Below are 20,000 nucleotides of genomic sequence, written 5' to 3' on the forward strand. Positions count from 1 at the left end.
GGCCTCACTAAAGATTCCAGTAGCCATCTTGTTCTTTATGTGTATTTCCCTGTAACTAACCCTATTATTTTGAATTAAAAGAGTTTTTATAGGTCTCCTATGTAAGTGAGTGATGTTTCTGAATGTATTGGTTGTGTGAGCGCTGGATCAGGTAGTTACAGAGCAGCTGTAGACTTAGCATGCTTACCTGATGTAGTCTTCTAGCGTGAGGGTGGACCTGCCTGTTAGCCTGTCCTGCTATTGGCCATCACACTGCCTGGGTCATCCATCAAGATCATAGCCAACATGAAATTGTTATGTCCAATAAACGTGTGCTTTTTCAAAATATTTTGCAAATACACTGGAAATTATCCCATGCTCCTCCTTGAATCGGATTGGCCAATTTAGTTGTCTCACTTTACGCGTTGATCAAATTATGTCACAAGGAACTATGCTTTACTGCATGAATCAGCAATGTGACTCATCTCACCAAAATGATTAGGATTTTCAACCCAATTTATCCAGCTAAATGAGCTCTTTCAGATAGAGACCCAGTCTCTGTGCCGATAATGACTGAGTCGTCCTCGACAATTAGAAAGGGGAGATCTCCTCTGAAGTGATTACCGCTCAGTTTGCTCCCTCAGAACCCAAAACTGCAGCTGATTGGCTGAATGAGACTTGAAATAAGTACAATTACCGTTGGAGAGAGAACGAGAAAGGGGAGAGAGACACAAAGAGGGGAGGGGAGAGAGAGGCTTTATCAGTTTGTGATAATCCCCACAGAGACCCGTGAGTATCTGAACCATCTGGAGATCTGTCCCCTTGTCCTCCAGAGTCTGTCCCCTCCGTGACTTCTCCCTCCTCCCCGCTGGAGGCCCCTCCGCTCGTTGCCCTGCGGTTGAACCCGAGAGCGAGGAGGAATATCCCTCCGTCGTCCTCCTCAACAGTAGGGGCCTTGTCTCTGCAGCCCTCCATCCTCTAATCGTCTTCATTCCTTCTGTTTCGGCTGATTCGACTGGCACACGGCACCACAGTTCCACCCAGGTAGGTAGTTGGAAGTCAGTCCTTGGAAACAAAGCAGATGGGCAGACATCTAGACAGACTTTCAAAGACGGGAGACAGGCAGAAACGTGATGGCCAGTGACGTAGAATGGCTGTGATGGCCGTCTGACAAACAGCCCTACTATGTACTGCTCAACAGGCCTTGATAATCAGATGTCTGGCTGCCAAGGCTGACTCAGGCAAGGCTGTTTGGGTTCAGGTGTGTGCGTTTGTCCGTCCGTGTGTGTGTGCCTGTGCGTGTCTGTCCGTGTGTTTGTATGTCTGTCCGTCCGTGTGTGTGTGTGTGTTTGTCCGTGTGTGTGTCACTTTCCCATCACCATGACCCAGTCACAGTCCGACACAGGGAATTCCTAGTTACGCCACATGACAAGACGATGCACCTCTTATCTGCTGTGTGGATGACCTCTCCATTACAGCAGGTTATTAGTCTCAGCGTGAAGCTCCCTTCCTATCCCACAGTTGGCTGTAGTCGTGGCAACAATAGAGACAGAATCATATCTGCTGAATACTCAACTTCCTCTCTCTCGAAACTTGTTAGTCTATTTTGAAAGCTCCTGCTTCCTTTTGGCCTCTCCACTGTTTCTCATTCCTCTTGTTTTGCATTGCTGGCTTACAGAGGTGGCGTGAATTAATTACACCTCATAATTCCACATATTTGGTGTGATTCCTAAAAAACAGGAAGGGAGGAAGAAAAAAAAAAGAGCAAAGCACAATATGTTCTCCTGTCGTTTCTCAAAAGCAGAAAATAGTCTGTGGGAGAAATCCCTCGATGTATTCTTTAGCATTAGAATTCCATTGACACCCTCAAGTACACCTTAGCTTGTTAGCATGTGTCAATCAAAGCCCCACTCAGGGGAGGGTGCAGTTGAGAGCAGAAACAGTTATCTCTCCCACACAGCCCCTAAAATAGGGCGAGAGCAGAGAGAGCAGAGAGCAGAGTGATGGAGAGAGCAGAGTGATGGAGAGAGCAGAGTGATGGAGAGAGCAGAGTGATGGGGAGAGCAGAGTGATGGAGAGAGCAGAGTGATGGAGAGAGCAGAGTGATGGAGAGAGCAGAGTGATGGAGAGAGCGGAGAGAGCAGAGAGATGGAGAGAGCAGAGAGATTACATTTACATTTAGTCATTTATCAGACGCTCTTATCCAGAGCGACTTACAGTAAGTACAGGGACATTCCCCCCGAGGCAAGTAGGGTGAAGTGCCTTGCCCAAGGACACAACGTCATTTGGCACAGCCAGGAATCGAACTGGCAACTTTCTGATTACTAGCCTGACTCCCTAACCGCTCAGCCACCTGACTCCGATGGAGAGAGATGGAGAGAGCAGAGAGATGGAGAGAGGGAGCGTGTGGGTGTCGGCTACATCCTTGCACCACACGCCAGAGACACGGGCGAGCGCTCGGCGTGACCTCGCCCCGCTCTTGCCCGCTTCATTAAAGGCACATTCCACAGCGCTAGGCCCCGGTCCATCATCCTTCCCTGCTATCTTCCCTTCGCCATCATCATCCTACCCCCTCACCGTTTTTCCATTCATTCTAATTCCCCCCTCAGGATATCACAGATTCTGGATCAGGGTCGGTCACTAGCAGACCGGGTAGGGAGGACAGATCAGGTAATGACAAGGCCTGGTTAGACTGAGTGGAGTCCCTTCTTCGATCTAGTCCTCATTAGAAGCTCTGGTCCGAGCAGTGGGTGGGCTGCCTAACGTGCAGATATGACAAAGCCCATGTTTCAACTGTCTCCCTGTGGAGTGTTGGGAGTGATGGGGGAGCGTTAGCCATTAGCATTATCCATTAGCCTGCCCTTCACCTGGCTTTAGACGAGCAGAGTCTCCATAGCCCATCCTGTACATAGTTCTGCTCATGTTTAGGTTGTCATTATTGGTTTGTTTAATAAAGGGAGGACAGTAATTGTAATTTGATGACGAAGGTATGAATTTCCTGAAATCATTTTTCTGTCAGCGTCTGTCAGTGAAATGCTTTGTTGTACCCAATGTTTTTCTTCCAGGTTGGTATAGCAACCAAGTGTAAATGTGTGTCGTATTCACCCTAAATGCACATGCAGGCTCCACTGCCTTTGTCATCGCCCACACACATAAGCCTACCCCCCAACCACCATTTTTTCCAACCAGCTGTCGTCATAGCAACGGTGCCACCACTCCTGGCACAGCGATTCCTGTAACTGTAGGGCAGGTCCGATGACATCGCCGTGACAACGCTGAAAGGTATTCCGCCTTCCATCCCATAATAAGGTGCGAACGCTGCTCCGTGCTCTCATGTTTGGACGTAGTGACGCCTTTTGGGCGATTGCTATGCTAGCACGCGCGCGTACACACACACACACGCTCATTCCCACTCACGCACCTTCCCGTGGCTAACAATGGGAGCTTTGAGAGCATGGTGGTGCTGCTGTATCTAGCATGGTTTAACAACCCTGTACTAACACCACACACACACCCTGAGGAAGAGACTGGAGTCCAGAGTAGTAAACCATGTGGACCCTAGAGCGCATGGTGCTGTTGTTTGAACAGTACTGTGTTTATACCCAACAGCTGAGCTCTCCAGAGTCCAGACCCTCATCCATCTGCCTTTCACCACGCAGCCCGGATCCCAACTCACCCGTGCCTACACACACAAACACACGCAAATACACTCACTAAACACACACAAGGGCTACTCACCAAAACACACGACACATAATTAACACACGCGTCCACGAGCACACACACACACACAGTCATCTGACTGCTTGGCAAAGGGTTCAGGGTTCACATTGGCGCCCTTCGCAGGAAGATGCCAGGTGTTTAGGTTGGCAGTCACAGAGGACGCCGGCCGGCTCATGTCAGAGGGATTGGGTTGCGGAGGCCTGGAATGTCAAGTGTTCCTGTTGGCTCAGTCATTCTGCTGTGATATCCAAATATGCCTCGTCAGACAAGTGGACCAGGTTACAGCCCTCTCTGTGTCCCCTGGCTCACGGGTCAAGGTGACCGGCGAGAGGGGAGCCCAAGTGGGGCTGAGAATACTTCTGGAGTATTCTAAAGACATAATCTACTGTCTTAACCCTTGTGTTATCTTCGGGTCATTCTGACCCATCAGTCATTGTGACCCACCGTCGTATTGCGACAAATTTACCTCATACAAAAACAAAGTGAAGCATTTTCTTTTAACTGTCGGGCTGTCTCAGACCCCCCACATTGGAATGGTTAAAAGAAAATTATTTGTATTTGTTTTTGTATTGGGTAAAATTGGGTAAACACAACGATGGTTCGTTATGAACCTTTGGGTCATGTGACCCAAAGGCAGCACGAGGGTTAAGTGTTAAAACAGAGTAACTGCTTCAACCCTGTCATAGGATCTGTGGGGTTCTAATCCGGTGATTGGTCTATGATGTTACAACCCAGGAGTCTTTGAGGGGTGTTTTTAGAGAGTTAGTTGGGATTGAGAAAGGGAGGGTTCCTCTGGAAATTATTGAGCAATTCAGGGAAGCCTAGAGGAAAATTGTTCCAAACCTAGAAAAGTCCTCTGTAATGTTTTGAAGTCTCAAACAAGGAAATGTTTGTTTAAACTTAATTTATGGGAAAGGCTGTTTTTCCTTTTATCCTACTGAAGCTATTAAAGATTTTGCTCATGGCTCTGAGCCAGTGAATTGGGACTGTGCGAATTTTAAACAAGCCTGTGCAGACATGAGTTAAGACCAGTGGATACATCTCTGGACCACACACACACACTCTACACACAGCTTTTTTCAAACGCTGGGCAGACACATTCACTTACACATTCCTTCATACCCACACACACACACACTCACACACACTTTAACTTTCTGAGTGGCAGGGTCTAAGCTACCCACAGCTTCATTAAGGCTGAGAATGTCCCCGTCATTAAAGTAAGGCTGTTAGTGGCTAATTGAAAGCTCAAGATTGAAAACAAACTCTAAGCTGTATGTCTACCTTTCCGGTTGTCTCCATCTTGACCAATTGGCTGAATTGAGTTTTGCATTCAGCTTGTTTTCTTTGAGTTGGATCTCTTGGGAAATAGAAGAAAATATATTTGAGAAGTTTCAGAGTTTGTTTCATCAGTTTATTATTTCACAGGAAGTTGAAATGGATCTCTACATACGAGTTCAAACATATGACACTGAGGATTTTGTATTCATTGTCATTCTAATATTGTGCCCTTTTTAGAGTAAATACACACTGCCAGTTATGATAGGATCATCTGGAAAGGTATGCGACTGAATTCAGAGTGTCTGTTTATCCACCCACAGAAGAGTCAGGAGTCAGGTTCCATTTCATTTCATAAACCTGTTCACTCCACCTTCCCTAGACAAAATACTCCACACAACCCTCCTGACCCTCCTCCTGATCTCCCTCCCCCTAACACACACACACACACACACAGAAGGAAAGACACAACTTTAGATCACACCCCATAGCTAATACCAACTGCTTGCCCTTCTCCCTCAACAGCCAAAGTTTCCATCTCTCCCTCTCTCCCCTCTTCTCCTGTTACCCCTGTCAAACACTGGCAGCCAGGAAGAGTCCTAGAGCGGAGATAGAGCATACAGTAACACACACACACACACACACACACACACATGGTAGTTCATTTTCCCATTTTAGCCTCATAGGTCTGGCCTATTCTTCTATCCTGTACAGATGAAAACACATCACATGCTATAGTGTGCAGGTTGTTGATAAGAGTGTGGTTGTTCAGTTGCACAAAATAGATGGAATGGGGGGATGTGTTTGGGGAGAAGGTTCCTATTTCGTGCTTGGCAATGTTTTGGTAGACTTTTGTGTATATTAATTTATGTTAATAGGTTATGATAAACATCCAGCCTTCACAGAGCTGAGCTTTGATGGAAAGCTATGGAACCATAGAGAGTTGAATAGATGAACGGAATGTAAAATGAGGTCATGAACAACAACTTTTGTGAACTGCAATCGTAAGGCACTGTTGCCATGGAGATTGCAGGTAACATTTCGGGAACCAGGGTAAACACTCTGATGACACCGTCATTTTGGCACCCAACTCTCCGAGGGAGACACCATGCTAACTCTCATCTATCAACTATAAAATATGGTATTAATTATCCTCGCTCTCTAGGTATGTTCATGTTTTATTTGCATTTTAAATAACTGACAATGTTTTAATTGAGAGCAAAAACACAGCCTATCATCACTTTGAAAACAGTACTGTCACTATAGTAAGAAAGCATTTTTATTGAAATCTTCCTGAAAAACAGCTGTGTTATTTTATCTTCTCAGCTATTGTCTGTGGTCAGCCTTCCTGCAGTCTGTCTCTACCACACCGCCCCGGGGGGAAAGAGAAGTCTTCTCTCAAACGGCCCACGAATCCGCATGAGGAATCATCCACAGTCGAGTCGATCTACTCAGCCAATGAGATCCTACCGTTTTCTAAACCCTCTCAGAGCCACTTGAAAACGTCGGACAATCCGACAAAACAGTCTTCTGTTAACCAGTGCAGACAATCAGCCAATCAGACTCAAGTACATACCAACTCCTGTCTATACCTCTTAAATCAGTTGGTCATTCAGAAACAACCAGTGTAACCGGATTAACCCAGGCTATCGCCACAATGCATGGATAAACCCTTCCTTCAAGCAGTCAGACACTCAGAAGCAAACACACCCCAGTTTATCTCAGAATTAGGCAGCCTATCAGACGCAAGCATGGCAATCCAGCCAATGGACCAATAAGAGCCTGGCCCCTGTTGCCAAATCAGGCCCAACCCAGCTCCAATCAGCAGTACCACTTGCAACAAGCCCCTCCCAGCCGCTGCTGCAATCCAATGGAGATAGACGTAGGTCTCCATACAAACAGCATAGAGATGCTGAGTCCCTGCCCCTGTGGAGGACAGGAAGGTAGAGAACTTGTGGCAGATCCACAGTGACTATCTGTTGTCTTCATAAACCTCACAGACACACAGAGTGTAGGTTTGAGATATCAACTCCAAAGATTTCGATCAGATATAGATTATGCTTCTTCATAGGTTTGTTGATTCCAAATAAACATCAGGTTGTGTGTTCAGTTGTTCTTTGTGTAGAATGAAAGCCCCTTACACAAACACACACACACTTGCTGAAGTGTTTTCTTGCACTGTTGTCTTGAGAGATAATCTACACCAAACACTGCTGTGCTCTCTGATGGTTATCAAGCTCAACTCGAGAAAATGTCCCCATCTCCAACTCCAACACACAAACACAATCAGACACATACACTTTCTCTCTTTCTCACACACACACACACACACACACCCACACACTCACACACTTCCACACAATATATCCACCACAGTGGACGTCTTAACCTGGCCATTAGCTCAACTTTCCCCAATCCTTACAAACACATAGTTGTTTGGGGGAATCCCTCTCTATGTTGGTTGATACCCAGCACACACACTGTTTCTCTCTCTCTCACACACATTCTCACACACACACAAGTACACACACACACACAGAAGGGCGCCACAGGAGGAGCAGGAGAATAATGTTGGCATTGTAGCAGCAGTGCGTGTAGCCGCACAGACCCCATCCTGTGCTCCGAGTCCAGCCCCACGAGGCCCGGGGGCGGTGAGCCTGGCCCTGATAAGTGACTCATGACAGACTCCTTCTGGGAACCTGGAGGCCCATCCAGGGCTCCCATCAGGGAGAGCCAGCCAGCCTCCATCCCCCTCCCTGCCCAGACGCCGGAGCTGCCGTGAGGCCAGAGCCAAGCTGCACTCCCCACCAGCACCACCGAGGACACTCGATTTCGAGTCTTCCAGCAAGGAAAATGCTTCTCCCCCTCCGCTAGTGAGAGTTCTTAAATAACCTCCTCTGTGGCGTGCTCGGTCGAAAACAACATTGTCCGTACTGGCGGCTGAAGCCGATGTCTCGAGTCCCTGTCACGAGGGGGAGAGGAAGGTCATGAACTAGTTCCTTCCCTCTCTCGCTGAAGGCTTCGTCTCTGTTTGGTTAGATCGTTTACTCTGGGCGGATCAATGGTCCGCTGACTTCACAAATGTGTGCGTGTGTGTGTGCTTCTTACTGTATGCTGTGGAGAAACCCAGGAGGATATAGCAGAGTACATATTGATGCAGTGTGTGCACATTAAATCCAAGCCGCCGTTCCAACATGCTGCTCTATAATTGAGTCTTTAGACTCTCTGTCAGTCAGGCCCCAGCTCACCTGCTCTGGGCACGTCAAGTGCCCGTAATTGACAGCCCACTCGGAACGCTTTAGCTATGCATTTTACAATGACCTGGAATCTCTCTCTCCCTTTCTCCCTCTCTCTCTCTCTCTCTCTCTCTCTCTCTCTCTCTCTCTCCCTCTCTCTCTCTCTCTCTCTCTCTCTCTCTCTCTCTCTCTCTCTCTCTCTCTCTCTCTCTCTCTCTCCCTTTCTCCCTCTCTCTCTCTCTCTCTCTCTCTCTCTCTCTCTCTCTCTCTCTCTCTCTCTGTCTCTCTCTCTCTCTCTCTGTCTCTCTCTCTCTCTCACACGTTGTCTTTTGCCCTGTCTTACTCTCTCAATCGTTCCTCTCCCTCTCTCCCCAATCTCTCTCTCTCTCTCTCTCACCACACGTTTGTCATACATCCCCATGTGATTTCACACTTTTTATTCTCTTATTCCCTGCCTTCCTCTCTCTCTCTCTTTCACTCCTCTATTTTCTGCCTTCTCCCCCCGCCCACCCCCCCCCCCCCCACCCCCATCCACCCACCCACCCCTCCCCACCCTGCTCGCGTCCAGGCGCTGGCGTTTGAGCAGACCGCCAGTGTCTCAGCTGGCACTCTGAGGGACCACGGTCAGGGTTCAGTTACTCCGGAAAGTTCTCCAGTCATCTTGTGGGCATGCCATTCTCTCCCTGGCTGGTCTCCAGCTGTCTCTCCTGCATGGGTCATTCTCCATATGTTTCTCTCCCCAGCGAACGGACCCCGTCGCACCAGCATTATGTATTTAAGGTCCTAACTCCCTGGATTAGATAAAGATCCAGCTCCTTAATGGCTATTTTGGCAGCACGCTTCTCTTCAATTATGGACGCCCCCACATGCTCTCTCACACTCCAGTACTTCTAATGCAAGCCCACTTGCTTGCGAATACACATGCACAGATACACTCAACCCCACGTCGGCGCAAGCACACACAAACACACACCATACACACATACACATCTTCACGTGTCTGCAATAATGATTAAGTATCTCCATTTGCCCATGGTGCCCATTTGATTTGTTTCTTGCAGGTAGGCAGAGAGGCAGAGCACTGCTCCGAATGGCATAATAATGAACAAGGCTTGTAAATAATGAAACAAAGGATGTCGTGCTTCAATTAAAAGCCATTTGCTGCTTCAGATCTGTGTGTGTGTGTGTGTGTATATGTAAGCACGCTTGTGTGTGTGTAAGTGCGTGTACACACGATTGTGAGCTTAACATTTTCCTCAAAAACATATTCATCAATCTGGGAGACATCGCAGTTTTGTTTGATATTGAAATGAGTGGTCCGGTGCCAGATTAAGTGCGTTGTCAACGTAATTGCTCGGCGGCGACCAGCCCTCGCCGCCTCACGTGCTCATCTGCTCACTCTCACACTCATCTTTAATGGCCTCCAAATGTTTTGCGCGTGTCAAAACGTCACTGTGTTGACAATGACCGTGGGGCGCCAAGCGACCGAGACGTCCTCGGCCGTCCTGCTGACCGTGCCTCAACCTTCTACCACGTGTCGTCTTCTCACCAAGTCACCCTGCAGTTCCTCTCTTCATCCTTCCTTCATCCCTCCTTCACCCCTCGCTGGGGGGGGGGACCTAGAGGGCATTTTTTTTGAATGAGATGAACAGACCTGGATCGATTTCCAGCTCCCGGTTTTTCCGGTTGAGCCGCTCTCTGCTGGCGACGGCAGCGTGTGCGGGAGCAGCTCTCAGACCCTCGTCAGCCTGCTACGCTGGGACCTGGTTATCGTTTACTGCAGCTGTTTTCCCATTGTGGGAGGATTAACCGGGGGGGTCGCCTCTCACGTCTGTAAACACCCGCATCCCCTTCAGATAGGGTCACATGCTGTAGTCCCTGCACGGCTGTGCTGCTAGGGTATTTAACTTGCGGGGTTTTAAAATGGCAGCTTTCGCTCTAAACATCCCTCACCCATCATCTGGGCCGGAGAGTAACAAACGAGTGATTTGTTGAGGTGGGCCCTGATCCAGAGCCAGAGAGCGTGAGGAGGAGAGGTGAGTCGAGCGTGTCCATCTGGTAGTCCTCAGCTGGGAAACGGAGACGTTTTAGAAACACAAACTGTTGAGAAACTCTGGTGTGCGTACACCTGGTCTAATTGGGGCTGTCAACTTAATGTGGACGACAAATGAGCTTCTGACCCAGGGAAAACAATTAGACTGCGCTACCTTAACCTGAGACACATGCAGGCGACCCCTGCGACACTGCTAGGAAATAATGAGCAGGGGCATGGGCGCTCGTAGGCCTGTGTGTGTGTGTGCGTGTGTGTGTGTGTGTGTTGTGTCTAACGTGGCTCATGTTGCAAAGCGATTTTGACTTCATTCTGATCTGGAGCAGGTTTTTATCTGGGCAGAGCTAAGATGGCTCATGTTCAATCCAAAGATTAGGATGGCATTTCAGCCACACTTATTCTTTACCTCCCAGTATTGGCAGGTCTTGTCACCCATGGCGTTCCCTGTATCACAAATTCTTGGCCCTTGTTCATTTCTTATTGACACCATGGATAATCCCACCCCAAACCACAATCCCCTTTTTAACCCCCCCACTCCTAACACAAACACACACACACACAGGCAAACACTTGTCACCACCATTGCCATAGCAACGCAGATCAGCAAAGCATCCCATCCCAATTACAACACTGACATGACAGCTTCCATTGAGACCCACACACTATCTCCCTCCCTCCCCCTGCCTATCCACCCCCCCCACCCAACACACACACACACACACACCCCAACGCACACACCGCCCCCACCCCCCCACTGGTTTGCTCATCTGAGTGATTGTTCTGAAGGCCATTCAGAATGGCTTAGTCTCACTCAAGCCCACATCAAAGACCTCTCAGCCAGTTAATGTAGCTATTGTGCTGTTCTTCAAAAGACCAAGAAAGAAAGAGCGGTTTAAGTAGCATCCTACGAGCTGCTGCTGCCTCTTTGGGATGGAGGTGTTGGTACGTGTGTGTGTGTGTGTGTGTGTGTGTGTGTGTGTGTGTGTGTGTGTGTGTGAGTGTGTGTGTGTGTGTGTGTGTGTGTGTGTGTGTGTGTGAGAGAGAGAGAGTCTGTGTTTAATCGACAGAAACGGGATTAGTTCAACACTTCCTTTGTCGCTTTCTTGCTATGCTTTTCAGTGTTTCCAATCTGTGAAAAGGTGTGTGTGGTGTGAGAGTGTTTTCTTGAGGTTGTGTGAGCTATCTATCTATCTATCTGCCTGCCTGCCTGCCTGCCTGCCTGCCTGCCTGCAGACTCTGTATGTCCGTGCAACCATAGTGCTTCGTAATAAACGTGTTTGTTGTGTCGAGCCACAAGCCACCATAAATCACCCACCACTTTTACTCTGGTCAAAGGCTCCTGAGGGTGTGTGTGTGTGTGTGTGTGTGTGTGTGTGTGTGTGTGTGTGTGTGTGTGTGTGTGTGTGTGTGTGTGTGTGTGTGTGTGTGTGTGTGTGTAAATGTATGTGGGGATGCAATGCTATCTGGATTGCCTTGGCAATCATGCCTCCCTAACATTCTCTTCCCTGTGTGTATTTCCTGTCAGTCTCCACCACATTGGTGTGAACATCATTTCAGGTTCAGCTGATTGAAAAGAGAGTTTAACAAACACCTCAACATGAAAATTATCAGCTACGAGCTCAGAGGAAGTCAGAGAACAGAATGTATGGAGGAGGGAACCAACTCAGAGAACATACAACCAACAGGTGTTCATTATTCAGTCGGGCAGACAGTACATCGTTGATGTACATCCGTATATCCGTGATGATCAACAGGACACTAGATCACAGTAGGAACACATATGTGAAGGCATGATTAGACAGAATACATAATCCGATGATTATAGGCATATCACGCTTTTTTTCCACACTCCTGCCGACTCCTCTTCCATCGGACCTGAAACAGGAGAGTGACCTGATAAACAGAACAGCCTCACCGTATTTCTGAGTGACACTTACAGGAGCGGCCGTGCTTATTTGTTTGCCGCGCCAAGCGCAATTGATTAGCCATACATAGGAAGCCGGGCTCTGATTGAATTACCACTCAGATAGATTGACTGTCAGTCCCATTTCAGGAGATCTCCATCTCTCTGTCTAGCCCTGTCATCAGATCATATTAGAGTCTGTGTCAATAACACAATACTGGCATGGGTTGGCCTTTCATATCTGGCCTGCAGAAATCCTATATCCTTCTCTAAATAAGCAACTATCCCCTGTCACTTTCAACTGCTCTGTTGGTTTGTGTGTGTTGTGCGTGTGTGTGTGTGTGTGTGTGTGTGTGTGTGTGTGTGTGTGTGTGTGTGTGTGTGTGCGCGTGTGTGTGTGCGTGTGTGTGTGTGTGTGTGTGTGTATGAAGGTGGGTGCAACACATGACTGACACAGATGTTTCCTTGGTGCTCAGAGACTGTAAGTCAATTAACTTTGGCTAATGGTCTGTCTGCATGGGGATGGGCAGCTAGCCGTCTCCCCACACACCACAGCTAAATCAAATCTGAGACATGCTCACTCCTCATTTCCCAAATACATCTCCTGTTTCCTCAGAACACACACACACATACAATATTAATTTGATTAATTTGATACTAGTGTCCTAGTGTCCCCCTCTCCTAGTGTCCTCCTCTCCTAGAGTCCTCCTCTCCTAGTGTCCTTCTCTCCTAGTGTCCCCCTCTCCTAGTGTCCTCCTCTCCTAGTGTCCTCCTCTCCTAGAGTCCTTCTCTCCTAGTGTCCTTCTCTCCTAGTGTCCCCCTCTCCTAGTGTCCTTCTCTCCTAGTGTCCTTCTCTCCTAGTGTCCCCCTCTCCTAGTGTCCTCCTCTCTTAGTGTCCTCCTCTCCTAGAGTCCTTCTCTCCTAGTGTCCTCCTCTCCTAGTGTCCCCCTCTCCTAGTGTCCTCCTCTCCTAGTGTCCTTCTCTCCTAGAGTCCTCCTCTCCTAGAGTCCTTCTCTCCTAGTGTCCTTCTCTCCTAGTGTCCCCCTCTCCTAGTGTCCTCCTCTCCTAGTGTCCTCCTCTCCTAGAGTCCTTCTCTCCTAGTGTCCCCCTCTCCTAGAGTCCTCCTCTCCTAGTGTCCTTCTCTCCTAGTGTCCTTCTCTCCTAGTGTCCTTCTCTCCTAGAGTCCTTCTCTCCTAGTGTCCTTCTCTCCTAGTGTCCCCCTCTCCTAGTGTCCTCCTCTCCTAGAGTCCTTCTCTCCTAGTGTCCTTCTCTCCTAGAGTCCTCCTCTCCTAGTGTCCTCCTCTCCTAGAGTCCTCCTCTCCTAGTGTCCTTCTCTCCTAGAGTCCTTCTCTCCTAGTGTCCTTCTCTCCTAGTGTCCCCCTCTCCTAGAGTCCTCCTATCCTAGTGTCCTTCTCTCCTAGAGTCCTTCTCTCCTAGTGTCCTTCTCTCCTAGTGTCCCCCTCTCCTAGTGTCCTCCTCTCCTAGAGTCCTTCTCTCCTAGTGTCCTTCTCTCCTAGAGTCCTCCTCTCCTAGTGTCCTCCTCTCCTAGAGTCCTCCTCTCCTAGTGTCCTTCTCTCCTAGAGTCCTTCTCTCCTAGTGTCCTTCTCTCCTAGTGTCCCCCTCTCCTAGTGTCCTCCTCTCCTAGAGTCCTTCTCTCCTAGTGTCCCCCTCTCCTAGAGTCCTCCTCTCCTAGTGTCCTTCTCTCCTAGTGTCCTTCTCTCCTAGTGTCCTTCTCTCCTAGAGTCCTTCTCTCCTAGTGTCCCCCTCTCCTAGTGTCCTCCTCTCCTAGAGTCCTCCTATCCTAGTGTCCTTCTCTCCTAGAGTCCTTCTCTCCTAGTGTCCTTCTCTCCTAGTGTCCCCCTCTCCTAGTGTCCTCCTCTCCTAGAGTCCTTCTCTCCTAGTGTCCTTCTCTCCTAGAGTCCTCCTCTCCTAGTGTCCTCCTCTCCTAGAGTCCTCCTCTCCTAGTGTCCTTCTCTCCTAGAGTCCTTCTCTCCTAGTGTCCTTCTCTCCTAGTGTCCCCCTCTCCTAGTGTCCTCCTCTCCTAGAGTCCTTCTCTCCTAGTGTCCCCCTCTCCTAGAGTCCTCCTCTCCTAGTGTCCTTCTCTCCTAGTGTCCTTCTCTCCTAGTGTCCTTCTCTCCTAGAGTCCTCCTCTCCTAGTGTCCCCCTCTCCTAGTGTCCTCCTCTCCTAGTGTCCTCCTCTCCTAGAGTCCTTCTCTCCTAGTGTCCCCCTCTCCTAGTGTCCTTCTCTCCTAGAGTCCTTCTCTCCTAGTGTCCTTCTCTCCTAGTGTCCTTCTCTCCTAGAGTCCTCCTCTCCTAGAGTCCTCCTCTCCTAGTGTCCTTCTCTCCTAGTGTCCTTCTCTCCTAATGTCCTCTCTCCTAGAGTCCTCCTCTCCTAGTGTCCTTCTCTCCTAGTGTCCTTCTCTCCTAATATCCTCTCTCCTAGAGTCCTTCTCTCCTAGTGTCCTTCTCTCCTAGAGTCCTCCTCTCCTAGTGTCCTTCTCTCCTAGTGTCCTTCTCTCCTAGAGTCCTCTCCTAGTGTCCTCTTTGTAGACTAAATAGGAGGCTACCTTAGAATACAAAGAAAAGGACTTTGCATACAGAACTCTCAATCTCTCTCTCGCTCTTTCTTATTAATCTCCCCCCTCCCCCCTGTCTCTCCCCTATCCCTCTCTCTCTCTCTCTCTTTCTCTGTATGTTCTCACACAGGATGTGGGGTAATTCCACTCTTCCAGAGAAACAATGGGCTTTGGTGATTCACCCACTTGAATGGGCTGAGGCTCATCAGGGTCCACTTGTCCCCCACTGTTATCTTCATGGTGTTTGTCGAGGGCTGATCCTGAGCCGTGAGGCCAAGTGATCCAATCCCCAGAGAGTCAACAAACCGTGTGGACGGCCCTCTACTCTCTATTAGACACACTAATGTGATCCGTTCCTACAAGCTGATGGGATAAGTTGTCCCCCACACCTATTCACCCCCCTCCCTCCCACACACACACACACAAACACACGCACACTTCAATTCCAAGTCTTTTGGTAATCTATCTTGCTCAAGATGTGCATGTTGATGTCAAATTCCTTGAGGTTAACAAAGAAATATTTCAACGTGATACTGCCATGGTTGTGATGCTGTGCATATTTTACACAATGACACAGAACTTCTCTGAACTGGGGGTTTTAACAGGAGTTAGTCTCTTTGATGAGACTTTAAAGAAACCCACAAACACGGTGAAACTGCAGGATGAAACAGTCTCTGAGCAGACTTTCTGGAACGAAATGGCAAAAGAAAAATCATTTGAGCTTAACATATTCAATCTTGATCTTGGAACTGGAGCTACAATGTTGACCCAAGATGGACTGGTTAGGCCTGGGCTCATGTTTTACTGAGATCTCGCCGATGTTGTACTTGGAGTGGTTTCTACGTGTTTTTTTGCCTCCTGCTTGCTGCTTTCCTGTTCGCTTGGCAGCAGCTCATGGACCTAAGTTCACCCTCATGTCTGAACCATGTGCAAAGGCCTGCCCCCATATGGCCAAAGTTGGTATTGCTTAACAAATAGACCAAAAGATGATGAGGTCTAAATAACTTCACTGTCCAACAGAAAGTCATGGAATCTTATTGTTATTGAAGCTTTAGCACTGCGATCTATCTTGCGTAACCAAACCGAGCTACATAACAGCTAACCACTAAGTGACTGGTTTCCATTTTAAAAGACATGAAACTTCTAGCAATGTTAAGACATAAAGTGGACTCCTATTTTTCTGCCACTAAATGTAGTCTGGATTTCTTGGTACAGTAAAAGGTGTTTTTCTTCTAGTTTGGGAGGTTGGACACTAGATTCCATATGTTACCAGATGTTTCCACATGTTCCTAGCAATAGGGGCAGGCAGATTGGCGGTGGATTCTGTACGTGTATAATTATTACCCTGGAATGGACCTAGAGGGTGGGTGGGCTGGAATTCAGTGTTGGAAATAAACCTGGAATAGTTTGGGATGTGAGACGAGAGGGTGGTGTCTCCTGGAGGAGCAGAGAATGTCTCCTTCTGAAGACCTAGTGTGGGAGTTTCCTTTGTGAGATCATCAAGCCAATCGTGTGTGTGTGTGTATGTGTCTGCATTGACGAGCAGTGGATCTCATCCCTAAAGCAATGTACGGCAAAAGAAACAGTAACTCTCTCTCTCTCTCTCTCTCTCTCTCTCTCTCTCTCTCTCTCTCATCTCTCTCTCTCTCTCTCTCTCTGCTTTGCTTATAGTGCCTGGCCTCATTAAAATCACCCTAAAGGTCAGGCAAAGGCTACTCCAACCTTATCTGAGATCAGAGGCTAGCAGTTCTTTCAACAAGCGTGATCACTCAACCCTCTATTGACAACTGCAGCTCAACAGTGCTTTTTCTTAACTCACTGAGGAGTCACCATTCTTGCCAAGATGAGAGGGGGAGGGAAAGTGCTGAAAGAGAGAGAGGGGGGGGAGAGAGAGAGAGAGAGAGAGAGAGAGAGAGAGAGAGGAGAGAGAGAGGGGGGGGGGAGAGAGAGAGAGAGAGGGGAGAGAGAGAGAGAGAGAGAGAGAGAGAGAGAGAGAGAGAGAGAGAGAGGAGAGAGAGAGAGAGAGAGAGAGAGAGAGCGCTATCTGCCTTGCTGTCAGTCTGCAGGGCAGACTGTGATAAGCAACTGACTGTGGCAGCAGCTGGTATCTCTCCGTCTTCCTCATCCTCCTCCTCCTCCTCCACAAAAGACCTGGCTATCATCATCACCCCCTGTCACCTGTCCTCCAACCCCGCCCCGGCCCCACCGACCCTGGGGACACAGATATGATGCATGCTTCAGGAAAGGTATGTGTGTCTGCAGCTGGTGTTCAGTGGCACAGTAGGAGGTTTGGGCTGCCTGGCACCAGACTGCCAGGAGGGGGGTGAGGGAGGGTGAAGGGCAGCCCCCTTTCTCTTTTTTTTTCTGGTGGCAGAGGGGTGGAGGAGGCGGGGGAGGGGGGGTGGAGCCAGAGCTGTCAGGTCAGGTGACACCTCAGGGGGCACGAACAGGAAGTGACCCAGCGTTGGCGGACAGTCTCCAAGGGTTGCGTTCTGTCTCCGGGGCAACGGGGGTGAGGAGTGAGGAAGGCATGATGTCCACCCAATCACCCCCACCCCCCACTCCCCCACTCCCCACTCCCCCACCCACCCGCCCCCACACACACACACACCTCCCCTCCAGCACAGAGACATTCTATGCACACATACACAAAAACACCGCAAGTGCACAAATCCAATCCACACGCAACAACACATCTCATACTAGAGGTTATGGTCCACATGGACAGGGACAGACAACCATCAAGGTCTGCAGGGGCACGTGGCAGTCTGGGCCACGCCCCGGAGCCTCCGATTAACCAATCCCTGTGACATGTGACAGACGAGCCCTGCGGCTATTGGTGGATTTCAGATTGATTGACACGGTGTCTGGAAAGCAGTGAAACGTTGGCACACTGTGGAGACCTGAGGGCGATCCGGCAGGGACGAGCCCACTGAAGCATGGGTGACGATGACCCTCCCCTCGTGCCCCTCACATGAAGGACATGGTCGTCAGATGTTGTTGTGGTCAGAGGTGGACGAACGCCCTTACAGTAGCCCCCTTCCATGTCTTCTCCATGGCTCCCCGCTGAGCGCAATGCGGAGCAGGGCTAATAATATCTGGAGCAGAGTGCGGAACAAAGCATGGCCCCAGGAGGACTCGGTGCTCGGTGATGATGAGATGCATCAGGAGCACATTATGAAGCAGGCATGCTCTCCGGAATGTGCTTTGGGTGCCTGGGCAGGTCCAGTGTAGTCCATTTACTGTAGGACGGTATACTGTAATCAAGGAGTAGGCATAAAGGGCTGGACCCAGGAAGAATTTCTCAGCAGATTATTTTGGGCTCGGTACTGTGTTATTATACAGCCTTTTTGTCTGTATTTAGGCATGCTGATTGCAGGCCTGAGTTTGGGCCGGGCCGGGCTGGGGTGGAGTGGTTCTCCCCAAGCCGTGGGGCAAAGAAACATATGACATTAACTCCTCTTCTGATGCTTGATGTGTGTTGTGGGGATTGGGTGAGAAACCAGCTGTTTGAAAACCCTGCTGCTCTCCCTTTCTCTACCTCTCCTCTCCTTCCCTCTTTCCCTTCTGTTCTTGTTGAAAATATATCCCCTGGACATGTTCTGCCCCGAGTTTATAAATGCGTTTGTTATCAGTGAAACTTTTATCTGCTGTTATCAGTGTGTGTGTGTGTGTGTGTGTGTGTGTGTGTGTGTGTGTGTGTGCGTGTGTGTGTGTGTGTGTGTGTGTGTGTGTGTGTGCGTGCGTGTGTGCGCGTGAGCGAGCGTGTGTGTGTGTACGCGCTTTCCTCTCCATAATCAGCCACCGACGGAGGGCGGAGCTGAGGCACTGACTGTAATGCGATAGCTGCTCCGCTCAAAAGTGCTATCACATACACACTCTCACACACATGCCGCGAGAGCGCAAGCTGTACGGAGACGCCGCCGCAGACAGAAGCTACAGTAGGAGTGACAGAGATGGAATAAATGCATCTTTTGTAGAAGGACAAAACATTATGTTCATGACTGATCTCCTGTTCTGTTGCTTGTTCGAGAAGCAAAATCTGCGCGTGAAGAGTGAACGACAGTAGGTGTTCTCAGTTGTAGATGACCGGAGAGAAATCCCCGGGAGCGCATGACGGAGGGAGAGACAGCGGGTGAAGGCAAGCTCCTCTATCGGATTTGGAGGGGACTAAGATTCCGCACGTCTGTCAGGAAAGAACCTCAAGTCATAAAACTGATGGACTGACATTATTCAACAACAAAACTGGAATTTATTAAATCAGCGTTGATGGACAAGGCTGCTCTCAGTCACAAGAACATGAAAGTTAGTTGGTGGCACCCAGGAGCCTCATTCAAGTAGGCTGGCACAGTTGAAAAGGAGGGCTGACAATATTGTTTTTAGGACAATTTAAGACAATATGTGTTGTTTAGTTGGTGAAAAGTAGCGGAATAACAGACCCAACCCAGACTTTCAACATATTTGCCAAAGAAGGGTGAGGATTTTGAGGAAGAACGGTCACATTGCAGGACAGAAATCTTGAAAAATGATTCTCAAGATGGATTTTCTGTCATCGCTCCTTGGAATTTTACTCGTAATAACTGTAACAGGCAGAGCGCGTGGAGCTGAAGGTGAGTGGATGTCAGTTACTGGTCAGTTAGACGCGTTTGAACCAACATGAAAGTATTTTTGCATACAGCTAAATTATCAATTCAACGTTCTCTTGCTGAATGAACAGGCTTATCCTGATTATATTTCTATTTGTAAATTAAATAGGCCAACACCCGAAACCGTAGGCCACTTACAGCTTTCTCCACGTTATGAAAATACGGTTCATCTTGGTTGTCTTTAGTTTTTGTATTAAAACTTCCCATCTGCTTCTAATCATGAATTTTAACATATTTTGCGTGAAATCGGAAACCCGGTGGTCTGGTAATCCATCTTAAAACTCAATTCTACATGAGCATTAAATACCCTACAGTTTCACATTCGCGGAAGGGAGGTGAGGTACCTATCTTTGGTTGTCCATTCAACACGCTCATCAAGTACGGATGGCATCTTTTCACTCAGAGACCTGATCATATTTTATAAAACATAATGGACAGGTCTTAATGCAGCTAGGGATTAGGCCATTCGTGGAATACAATTATTCATGCTATTAACGTGGTTCTTCTGAACAATTGAATAATTGCAGGGCTACATCAATGTAGTCTTGTGAAATACGTCCATATTCTATATTTTACAAATAACTTCCTTAACAAAAAAAAACACATTGG

At 48.6% G+C, this 20,000-nt stretch overlaps 1 protein-coding gene across 1 annotated transcript in view; it reads left to right on the top strand.

Moving 5' to 3' along the window:
- Positions 1 to 2,957: 2,957 nt before the first annotated feature.
- The window catches only part of nrp2a (neuropilin 2a), a 54,802-nt gene continuing 37,759 nt past the window's right edge, over positions 2,958 to 20,000 (top strand). Inside the window, exons 1-2 of the mRNA XM_062447590.1 lie at positions 2,958 to 2,966; positions 4,364 to 4,381. Of these exons, the coding sequence (XP_062303574.1) occupies positions 2,958 to 2,966; positions 4,364 to 4,381 (27 nt within the window). The remainder of the gene's footprint in view (positions 2,967 to 4,363; positions 4,382 to 20,000) is intronic.

Source organism: Osmerus eperlanus, chromosome 21 (genome assembly GCF_963692335.1).
Source record: "Osmerus eperlanus chromosome 21, fOsmEpe2.1, whole genome shotgun sequence".
In the NCBI taxonomy this organism is placed as follows: domain Eukaryota; kingdom Metazoa; phylum Chordata; class Actinopteri; order Osmeriformes; family Osmeridae; genus Osmerus; species Osmerus eperlanus.